At 41.7% G+C, this 11,935-nt stretch overlaps 1 protein-coding gene across 2 annotated transcripts in view; it reads left to right on the top strand.

Moving 5' to 3' along the window:
- The window catches only part of KIDINS220 (kinase D interacting substrate 220), a 77,706-nt gene extending 70,843 nt beyond the window's left edge, over positions 1-6,863 (top strand). For both annotated transcript variants that reach the window (XM_066612214.1, XM_066612222.1), the window contains 3 exons: positions 1,281-1,379; positions 2,940-3,185; positions 4,527-6,863. In XM_066612214.1, the coding sequence (XP_066468311.1) occupies positions 1,281-1,379; positions 2,940-3,185; positions 4,527-5,795 (1,614 nt within the window). In that variant the 3' untranslated portion in view covers positions 5,796-6,863. The remainder of the gene's footprint in view (positions 1-1,280; positions 1,380-2,939; positions 3,186-4,526) is intronic.
- The last annotated feature ends 5,072 nt before the right edge of the window (positions 6,864-11,935 follow it).

An 11,935-nucleotide genomic window follows, 5' to 3' on the forward strand; every position in this document is an offset into this window, starting at 1 on the left:
CCTGCATAGGTTTAAATTTAGGGTCTCCTCCTTTCTGATTAATTTCAAGACCAACTGTTCTAGGGTAGAGTCATTTAATGTATCTAGTAATTTGTTTTTGTTTTTGTTGTGACCCGAGCATTAGTTTTACACTAACTAAGCAAAGGATCCCAACAGGGAATGCCACCCAGTGTGAGGCTTACTTTCTACAGTTCAGCAACCAAGAAGTTCAGTAGTGATGTAATGATGGCATCACCCCAAACTTATGGGCTATCGCATCGCATTCAATGTTCATCTACAGGTTGCCTCCGCTTAGTAATCTTCAAACCCAGCTGCCTCTCACACTCGCCAGTGAGCAGTGTAAGCATGATCGCCTCCAGTTGCAGGAGGTGGCTGAGCCTGAAGATTGCTGAAGATCATAGAACAGCAAACAGTGCGGCCCCATAGCGGCCCCTTCTGGCCAGTACCCAGGGTGGCCCACTCCAGGCGCCCTGGGCTTGCTACATTGCTGTAACTATATAGGGTAATTGAAGTCGCTGTTACTGCAGTGGTAGCCCCATTAAAGAGTACTGCAGTAATCCAAATGAAAGGTGATCAGGACATGGTTAACCATAATCAAGTCTGATTTAGGTAGAAATGGGAACAGTTGGGTCTCTGTGGTATCCTCCTCCATATGGGTCCAGATGTAATATGCCCAGTACCTGCAAAATAGCTTTGCTGGCTGGCTATCTGCAGCTGCAATAGTAGCAGTGAAGTAGGCCTTTTTTTGTGCCATCATTGTCACAGAATAGTTTAACCAAACATGAGCTTTAGCATGTTTTTGGGACTTGGTGTAAGTTTTTTTTTCTTTGCTTGCACTTCACTTATCTTCCCATTAATTTCATTGCCAGTTTGGCAAACAAATAAGCCATTCTGGCTCTACACATGGGAGTGATTGTGTGAACAGGGACACATGGGAATGATTGGGACCTTCCTGATTCTAGAGGTCAACTAAGGTGTTGGCAGGACTGTCAGCCATAGCAGCTGAAAAATCCTCCAGAGCCTTCAAATGTGACAGGTTCTATCAGTTAGTTCATTCAACTGATTATGTATCCAAGGGTGGAGCATCTGAATACATCCTCCACCCTTGCAGGAGTTAGGAGTTCCAAAAAAACTAAATCCTTTGAAATAGGGTCATGGCAAAGTTGTTATCGGAATATGTCATATCTGTACTCGTTTTAAATTCATTTTCTGTTTTTTAGCCATAGAAACATTAACCTGATAAGAAAAAAGCCACTAATGTTTTAAAAACATTTGTTTAGGCAAACATAAATGGCCGTGTGTTAGTACAGTGCAACATTGATGAACTGAAGCGAGAAATGAACATGAATTTTGGTGACTGGCATCTCTTCAGGAGCGCAGTAAGATAACTCCCTTATGAATTATTACTGATTATGCAGTCCAAACTCTTGCATGCAGTTACCAGCAAGTTCCACTGTGTTCAATAAAATGTTCTCCTAGGTAAGAGTTGTTGAAATATTTGTTTCTGTTTATAAGACGACATTTTATCTAGCATAGTTGTTATTATAGATTGGTATTACTGTGCCTGGAATGTTTATTTTGCACAGGGTTTGGGAGTCTTGAATACTTGTGTGTTTCTGTGATGTCAATACATGCATTAATGCACCTATAATTGGGGAATGGAGAATAAAAGTGATCTTCAAATACTAGTTGCATTATTTGAAATTGTCCTATTTTTGTGTATCTTTATTTAAGATATGCTTAAATGCCTTCAGGATGTGTCTGCATAAAGCCTTCCTTGCCTCTCCACCTTTTCTCCCCTGATAAACCTGAAGGCTAAGCTTACGTTAGCCAAAAATCTCTTTCAAATGATTGTACTCTTTTTTTCTTTGCTCCACTTATGTACTGAACTTCCTCCCAGAACACACATGCAATGCTGTCTCTTCTACCCCAAACCCACCATTTCCATGAAGCCTTTGGCACAAAGTCCCAGTCCCAATGTCCTGTTGTAGTGCAGTCTGATTCCATGCAACTGGAACAGACACATATCTGTTCCTTTGTTTGTGCTTCCATTTACTTCCCCTTCTTCTGGCTCCCCAGTGTTAAGCTACAATGTAAGATTGTAAGCCTCTTAGGGCATGTATCTTTCCTCTGCCAACCCCAGTGATTGTATATCACTGTATCTGTATATGTATATGTACATGTATATTAAAAAAAAAATCTTTGGGAAATACATACACAATACAGAATGAGATCCACAGATCTGTGCACAAGTTTTCATATACAGATGGGGCCTCCATAACAGCAGATTCTGCATCCACAGATCTGGCTTAACACAGGTCCCACCAGAGTCCTCTGGAAGCGTCCAGAGCTCCAGCTTCCCTGGGCCTAAGATGCCTTATATGGCATGAAAGTGGCTTTTTTTTTTGCCTCCATGGGCCATTCTGAAGCATGCATTTCAGTGGGCAGGTGGGCGCTGCCTCTGCAGAAAGCTCTCCGGAAGCGACTACAGTACAGCTCTAGTCCCTTCAGGGGGCTTAAAGGGGCCATTCGTGGATTTGATAATCTGCGAATTTCAGCATCCATGGTGGGGGTCCAAGAATGGATCCACCATGGATACTGAGCCTCCACCTGCACACCGGCACTTCCAGGTGTCCTCTTCTGATGTTGCTTCTTATGCAGTGTAGAAGCTGCTCTGGAGGTTCTCCTGATATTCTTGGTTGGCTATTCAGGAATTTCAAGGGGCTGCTGATGGTAAGAAAGTGGAGTTGTGGGTAGATTAGCAGTCCCTCACTGCTGAAAGAGTTTCACATTATATCTGTTTGAATCCCAACCACAAGTGTATGCATCTATTTACCCATTTCTATAGATTCTATTCTGCTTCTAATAATTTCAAGTACTTTTTAATGGATTTTCATGCTGTCCAAGCAGCATAATAATAGCTGTACTTCACATATTAGGTACTTGAAATGAGAAATGCGGAGAGTCAAGCTGTCCATGAAGATTCTCGCACAGTGATTGAACATGCAAATGCAATTCCTCACAATGATCTGTCTCGTCGTCCTACACTGAGCAGTGAATTGCCGCATACTGAACTCACTGGTCTTTCCGGTCAAGCTCCCTATGCTCTCAACTTCAGCTTTGAAGAATTGAATACTATTGGTCTAGAAGAAACTGCTCCACGTCATAGTAACCTGAGTTGGCAGGTAATTCCTCTTCAAAACAGGCTTCTTGTGTTTTAACAATAGCATTTTTTATTAGCTGCCTCTGACATTTGCTTCAGCATGGGAAAGGTGGGATATAAATTTTCCCAATAATAATATGCACCCCAATTTTTTAATATAAAAACATATATTTGTTTGGAATCAACAGGTGTGTTGATGGCTTATAGAATAAAATGTATGAAGAATAGAGATGACAATCTCCCTGATTTATTGTTCAGTAGTTCAGCACCTCTTCCTTTCCTGAATTGCACCTGTGGACTTCAGTTCCATGTGTCTCACATACATACACAGAGTCCCTCCCATCCAAGTCTAGAAGTGTAAGCATTTGCCCCTGTCACTTCAGCAGAGGGGGCAACTCTGTGGCTGTACAAGGACATGCACATGAATGTGCCTCTTCTGTTGAAGTGAAGGGGAAAGTCTGTTCATGCAGCACAGCAGAATACATCAAATGTTGTGTGATGTTATGGCCTCCTGTATGTGCATAACAGTCTGCACACCTGGCTGAAATTATATATACTCTCTCATACATGCCAAGTATTCAATAAATAAGGTCCTTTCAGTGAGAAATGATTCCTTCTGAAGATTTTTCTCAGTAGTCTTCATGGGGAATAGTTGGGGTGCCTGGAGTACTCAGTGTTCCCATTGTATGGAAACTACAAGTATACAATGTATAGAAACAACGAATACATTCCCTTAAACCTGTAGGTAACCAGCAATATCGTTAAGCAACAAATAAGCTTACTGAGCTGTTTGCAGGCTGCCCTTGAATGTGCTGCTAAAAGCATTGTGAAAGCGTTCACTGCTACTCCTGGCCAGAAGTCGCCCCAGCAGGCATCGCGATGAGTCGGAACTAGCCAGAACGCTGCCCATCAGCTGGCTCCATGTGATGCCTGCTGGGGCAGTTTCTGGCCTGGAACAGCAACGAAGGCTTTCAGGGTGCTTTTAGCAGCACTTTGTGGGGCAGCCAATGAGTGTACTTTGCAAGCAAAGAGATCCCCCATACACTCTAGGCAAGTGGTGCCACAGGAGAACTTTACAGAGGATTGACCACCATCGTATTTGTGGTTGGTCGTAATTTGGAAGGTTGCTAAGTGACACACACCTATATATCACTGAGCTTAACTTCCCTACTCATGAGCTGGTAAGTAGTCAGGTAGTGGTGTACCGCTATTCGCAGTCATGGTGTAGGGGTTAAGAAATCCTGTGTGAACAATGCTTTTTGCTTTGAAAATAAGCATCAAAGGTTTATAATGACTTTTTGTAATGACACTTTCAGTTTAAAGTCTGATGCAAAAATATTCTGTGTTTCCCCCCCCTTTTTAGTCGCAAACCCGACGAACTCCAAGTCTTTCAAGCCTCAATTCTCAAGATTCTACTATTGAAATTTCAAAGCTTACTGATAAGGTACAGGCAGAATATAGAGATGCATATAGAGAATATATTGCGCAAATGTCACAGTTAGAAGGGGGTGCAAGTTCTAGCACTGTGAGTGGCAGATCTTCCCCACATAGCTCAGCAGCCTTCTCTATGGGCCAGAGCGCATCAACAGGCTCCCTGCAATCCAGTATGGAGCAAGATAAAGGTAAGGATGCAGAACAGAAACAAGATGATGGAAGAAAGTCCTTCTTGATGAAGCGGAATGATGTTACCGATTACAGTACTTCTGGTGTGTCTACCAGTGATGCATCTCCACTGGATCCTATTACTGAAGAAGATGAAAAATCAGATCAGTCTGCCTCCAAACTCCTCCCAGGGAAGAAATCTTCAGAAAGAACCAGCATTTTTCAAGCGGCAGACCTAAAGTTGAAGGGAGTAGCCTTGCGCTATCAGAAACTTCCAAGTGATGAAGATGAGTCTGGAACAGAAGAGTCTGATAACACTCCTCTCCTCAAGGAAGGAAAAGAAAAGAAAGTAGAAGGAAAAATAGAGAAACAGCCAAAATCTCCAGAACATGGATCTGAGCCCATCAGAACCTTAATTAAAGCAAAAGAGTACTTGACAGATGCCCTTCTTGACAAAAAGGATTCTTCTGACTCCGGGGTGAGATCCAGTGAAAGCTCCCCAAACCACTCTCTCCATAATGATGGAGATGACTCCCAGCTTGAAAAAGCAAATCTCATTGAGCTGGAAGATGATGGCCGGAGTGGGAAAAGGGGAATTCCCCATAGTTTGAGTGGCCTTCAAGATCCAACCATGGCCCGTATGTCAATTTGCTCAGAAGACAAGAAAAGCCCTTCTGATAGCAGCTTAATAGCAAGCAGTCCTGAAGAAAACTGGCCAGCATGCCAGAAAGTCTACAATTTAAACCGAACACCCAGTACAGTCACCCTGAATAACAACAGTGCACCAACTAATCGAGCTAATCAAAATTTTGAGGAGATTGAAAGTGTAAGAGAGCCTTCTCAAATAATTTTACGCCCTGGATCAAGTTCTAATCCTACTGCTGTTCAGAATGATAACCTAAAAGGTGTGGCCCACATGCGAAGCCAGCGTTCCAGCTATACCAGGCTTTCAAAAGATTCGTCTGAGCTACTCACTGTTACTGGGTCTGATGCTGCAGGCTTTGGTGAAGAGAGAGAAAGTATTCTTTAAGAGATTCAAGTTAATATAGCATCTCTGAATATAGGTTTTTGTTTTTTTTTACACATTCCCTCCAGTGTTCTTGATAGGCTTATACATTTTTAGTAGTGTGTCTTTATCATGGTTTGTTCCCCTTCTTCTCTCTGCCCAGCCATTATCATGGAAAATTAAGAGCACGGTCCAGCCAAAATTAAGCACACTTCCATTTACTTCAGTGGGAGACATTTAAGCATATGGTTAAGTTTCACTGGGTAACAACAAAGTAAATTAGCAAGTGCTTCTCAAATAAAATCATGCCTAACTGCTGTGGAAGTGCAAATTCCTTGATCTGAATATTGAAAAGGAAAAGACTCAGATCAAATACTAAATTTTGGGTGGATGGGGATTCTATCATGTCAAAGTAGAAGGGTGCAGCATATTACAAACTTGATGGTCACAGAAACAACTACTAATTAAAATTTTCATGTTCAATGTGACTTTTTAAAATGTATTAATGGTATAAGTACCGATACAGAATTGTGTAAGAACTTCTTTCTATTGTGCTGAAGTGATACTGTCCTTAAGAATGCCAAATTTGTGAGTAGATGGACAAATTTAAAAAGAATTACTGCATGCCAAAGATGTGGCTGAGATTTGGATGTAACAGGCTTGCAAATCCTGCGTTCATAGTACGTGGTGTGTACAATAATCAAGTAATTGCACACAGTAATTGTGATCATGGTGCAACCTGAAGTCATTTTCAAATTAGTGTTTGGTGTAGTCTTATGAATTTTATGAAGTATTTACAGTTTTCAGGTATAATTTAAAGGTTTTCAGCCCTTTGATTTACTGTGTTTGGTTTTATCAGAGTAGAAGTACAAGAGCAATTGGAGGTTGTGATTACCTTGGTAGTAAGTAAAAGGTCTCATGTTTGGCATAGCATAGCAGAAACAGTACAGAATCTTGTCCTGTCTATTTCTAGTATTGTATCTGTAATTCGTATTGCAAATTAAACATGCATGATTTTAAACCTCTTTGGAAAATGCTACATGTTCTTTGTAGTATAGAGAGAATAATAAAATAACAGGTGCTGCTCCTGTGTTTGACTGTGTGTGTGAGATTTTTTTAAATGAATTTTCATGGTTGACTATATCTTCATTTGATTAGAAGACAATAGGACAGGGGTGCTCAAACCCTGGTTCGGGGCCTCGGGAGCTCCCAATCAGGCCCTCTGGGAGCTCCCAGTCTCCAATGAGCCTCTGGCCCTCTGGAGACTTGCTGGAGCCCGTGCTGGCCCAATGCAACTGCTCTCAGCATGAGGACGACTGTTCGACCTCTCACCTGAGCTGTGGGACAAGGGCTCCCTCCGCTACTTGCTGTTTCATGTCTGTGATGCAGCAGTGACAGTGAAGGAAAGGCTGGCCTTGCTTTGTGCAAGACTTTTATAGGCCTTGAGCTACTGCAAGACCTTCATTCATTCATATAAGTTCCATCTCTAATAAATTCACTTATGTAAATTTATTCAAATTTTAAGTGTAAATTCTTTTTTTCCCCCGGCCCCCAACACAGTGTCAGAGAGATAATGTGGCCCTTCTGCCAAAATGTTTGGACACCCCTGCCTTAACACAACTGTTTTGAAAAGAAACAACACTGATTAGCGAGGTCATAGAAGAATTACTGTAGTTTTGTAGGCCAACCTTATAGATTCTTAAAGCACCTGCATCTAACCAGCTGGGTGCATGTGAAGAGCTAGATAGAACCTTCTCTTTTATAGAGCTGCTCCATTCTCTTGACCTAAGATTCATGATTGGAAAATACCCTGAACACCTATCCTATTTGCTCAAACGTTGGTGAAAAATCTGTAGATTTAATATGGATTTGTGCATAGAGTTTTTTTCTGACAGCTACTGCCAATTTAGAGCATTACACACACACCAGAGCCCTTTAGGGGGTCCATGTAAAAGCAAGATCTGTGGATTTGGGTGGAAATGATTCCCACCTAATAGGCACAATCTAACGAAGAATTGTGTTTCAGTAAACCTTTTAATTGCAGTAGCTGGACACATACCTACTGATTTTGAGGTATGTGCTCTTCTAATGTTATAAATAAAAGATGCTGCTGTATTTTCAAAATGACTGCAGTTTAATGAGTTGAGTGTGTGCTTATTGAAAAATCTTATTGGTATTTACAGGCTGAACAAGAGAAAAATAGAAAAATATAAGAAATAGAAAGATTACTCCGTAGTGAGGGAAAAGAAGGAAGATGGTGACTGAAGAGGGAAAGGGTGAGTCCATGTACATAGGAGAAAGGAATCCTAGTCTGAGTTAGCATATAATAGTTATTTAAAATTCCTATTTTGACAATGAGTACAATATATAAAGTATTTTATTAAAGAATTGCGTGTTACATTTTCCGGTTTCTGAAGCTCCTCCACAATGCCACTTTGGTTCATTACCTCAGCCCTGCACATTGCCCAGACCTGCAGATCAAGGGATGCTAACCTATCTGACCCTGCCTCTTTGCAAGCCAGTGTTGATGATTTTTTTCCTTTTTGTCAAAGCCTCTACAGAAAACAAAGTCTAACCAGTTTAGTGTGTTTGTCACCCTAGAATGTTACACTATTCTGAATGTGGCAGAAACTAATTGTATGCAAAAAAAAAAAAACCTGAAAAGAACAAGAAAACCAGTGATGTGTACTAGGAACAACTGGAGGTCTCTGCTCCAAAGCGTGCAGCCTAAGGAGTCTCAGCTGCACTTTCCTTCTGTTGTCAGCCCTGAGGCAAGAAAGATACATGGAGAGAGTTGGGTTGTGGCAACGTTCTGGCAACGTCCCATCAGTGGCGTAGCTAATGATTGTGTAGCCCGGTGCCAAGCTCAAAATGTTGCCCTGGAAATAATGTCACAACCGGAAGTGGTGTCACGCCCGGGTTTTTAAAAGTGAAAATTGGGAGGAACCCACCTCCTCCCCCCAGCAGTTCACCACCTACTTGCTCTGCTGCCTCCCCTAGTCAGTGGCATAGCTAAGGCATCTATCTTCTACCTGGAGGTCAAAGATTTGTAGCCCCCCCCCCCCAGACAAAAACAAATTTAATTAAGTAAATAAATAAAAAGTGTGCCTCTGATTGGTTTGAGACACTGTGCTGGGCTAAAGAGGGATGGTTATTCTCCCCTTGCTAAATATAAGAGGGCAACACTTGAAACAGTGCCTTTTTACCCAGTTAGCTGGTGTAACTATTATGATACATGGAAATGAGAGCTGACTCATATTGGCTTCATGTTGTATCATGATAACATGTCATTGCAACGTGTCAATAACATAATAACATGTCTTTGGCTTTCAGAACAATCAGTCTCATAGGTCAGTTTTGAGTTAAGAAAATTTACTTTTTGTTCTATAAGGCAGTTGTGTTTTTATGCTCTGGTTAATTGGCCATAACATTTGTTAGAATACAGATATTCCAATGCAGTTTGCTTCATTGCATTCAGCATTAAATTACCTTTCCAATGATTTATAACATGATGGTATTATTCATACATACCAAGATTTTCACAATTTTGGTCACTAATGTCGAGCTCAGCTTGTTGCCCCCCTAAAACTTGATGCTCGGTGCAGCTGCTACCCCCTGCACCCCCTTAGCTATGCCACTGCATCCCATCACCCTGCCTGAATCTCTTCTTCAAAGTGACCTTTCTGTGAAACTGGTTGCTGACCAGGGTTATATATAGTGACTGGGGTATATAGACAGTTGCTTAGAACGCCACTTAATGCACACCAAGATCCAGCCACTTCTGCCAGTGGAACCTGGCAGACAGGATTGGGCTGTTATTCGCACATTGGCCTTACTTTTCACTCCCAGACTTTGAATAATATAAGCCCAAAGTTTAGCAATTGGCAAGGTCTGCTTACTACCACTCAAGAACAGCTCTTCCTCCTGCTCCTCACCCAGTCCCCACTCCTTTTGAAAAGGCAGAGGGTTGGAAGAGGTATCTGAAGAAAGGAATGGAGACATGATGGAATAGAGTGGCCATATCTTTGCTGCTCCTTTCCAATCCCTGCTCCTAGCCTCTCTCTCTTCAAGAGAGAGGACAATTGGAAGTAGGCTGGGAGGGAGATGGTGATGAGTTACAGACAGAAAAACATTTGATAGACGCTTGTGGCCATGAATAGTCACATTGTTGAACCACCAGTATCAGATGTTTGGCCAGCTGTACAAGAGCTGTGCTCTCTAACTACTAAGTCCAGAATCTAAAGAATTATAAAATTAGTCATGTTAGGCAAGAGGGAACATTGTTTTTCTTAAACAGCAATTCTCTTTCTGATATCACATGGTAAGTTTCCTTTGAAACTGGGACAAAGCTTTTTAGAAACATTTTTAAAAATACAGTGTGTGGGGGGGGGGAAAGGATGAGAAATGCTGACAGTATAAAGAGAAAACTAGCTCTTAAAAAATCTATGGGGCTAGTGCAAGCTATTTGCATAACCCTAAATTGCTATTTGGATCCTGGCCCAGAAATCTGGGGCAGTTGTCTTCCTTTCTTTCAAATGTTCTTAGTACAGTGTATCATGAAATGGCAAGGAAGAGCAAGCAAATTCACAAAGCTTTGATTGATGAATCCAGTGTAAATACTTTTATGGCCTTTCACTACAGTAGTAATCTTTGGGCTGAATAGAATATTCACCCCCCAGTGGACTATACAGGCGTCTCCTTTTGACAGGTTAGGGACCAGAACAGTGGTGAAAACCGGAAACAGTTGAAAAGCTGAACATGGTATTTTTTTAGTTTACAAATGTTGCTTCCAGTGCTTTTTTATCTTGCAAATTCCTGCTGTCACACAAAGATTTCTGCAAATGGACCGTCATTAACACCTTCGGGAATGGGAATAGACCCATTAGAATTGAGTACTCTAAAGTTGGTGTTCTCTCTCTCTCTCTCTCTCATGCAAATACCCCAAAACAGTTTGGATCCCCGTGTCATATACAAATCAACATGGAGGAGGGCAATTTTAGCATTTAGAATAGCAAAGAGAGGTTGAAAGAGTGGAGCATATGTTGAATGAATAACTTCCGGGTATACTTGAAATGTGCTGAAACTGGGCAAAGAGGCACTTTTTAAAGTGATACTCTCTAATACGTAACAGAGGGAGAGCAACTGTCCCTCTTCACCCCAGAATGGTGTCTCTTCTGCATCTATTTTAGATTGTGAGCCTTCTGAGGCAGGGAACCATTTATTGATTTATTTTACTATATAGACCTGTAGCAGTGCAATGCTACTTGGGAAGCACCCAGGGTTTAGAACTTTGGTGCCTGAGGGAAAGTGCTAAAAGCAGGAGCACTCTGAGGGTTTGAAAGTTAGAACTCGAGCAGCAAGAAGTCAGAGCAATGAGAGACACAGCAGACATTCAGAGGGTTGATGCAGGGAGAACTAAGCCGGAAGTAGGACAGTATGAGATCGAGAGAGAAGTCCGTCCTCCTGGCTAGCTTCCTCAGACTTTTATTCATCCTCAAAGCACATGATGACACTAGGGGAAATTACTGAAGGTTGCTGAAATCTGCACTGCTAAGAAACCTGCTGGCTCTGGCTTGACCGCAATACACATTCCTAGATATGCGCTTCTTCATAACATCCTCTGTTTACCAGCTCTGGACGAAGACTCAGCAACTGGCCCACTCTGGTGTGCCTGAGTGGGGGGGCAGCAGGTTTGCCTGCCTGCCTACCGGTTGCCATGTTACCAAGGCTAAGCTCAGCGCCTGTGCATTTTCCTACATCGACCATTTTATGAACTACTCTTAAAAAGCTGTATATAAATATTCTTAATAATATGAATCTGCAACTACTAAAACTGCAGCCTTATATTACAAGACTTAGGAAGTTGCTACCCACATGATGTAATTTCAAACACCAGGTACTGCAATTATGCACAGGTATGCCCACTCAGTTCGTTTTTCAACAATCAGCTTTCAGCACATTTCAAGTATACCCGGATCATGAAGAATAAGATAGCGTTACCATTTACTACAAAATATTGCTGGAATTTCTTGCATTATGTGAATATTTTGTAGTAAATGGTAATGCTGTCTTATTCTTCATGATTTCATTGCAGTTGTGCTAATGGGGCTCTCTGCCTGTGGAAAGCAACTTCAGTGTTTTCTAGGTCTCAAGCTAAGGAACTG

This window comes from Tiliqua scincoides, chromosome 1, assembly GCF_035046505.1.
Source record: "Tiliqua scincoides isolate rTilSci1 chromosome 1, rTilSci1.hap2, whole genome shotgun sequence".
NCBI lineage: Eukaryota > Metazoa > Chordata > Lepidosauria > Squamata > Scincidae > Tiliqua > Tiliqua scincoides.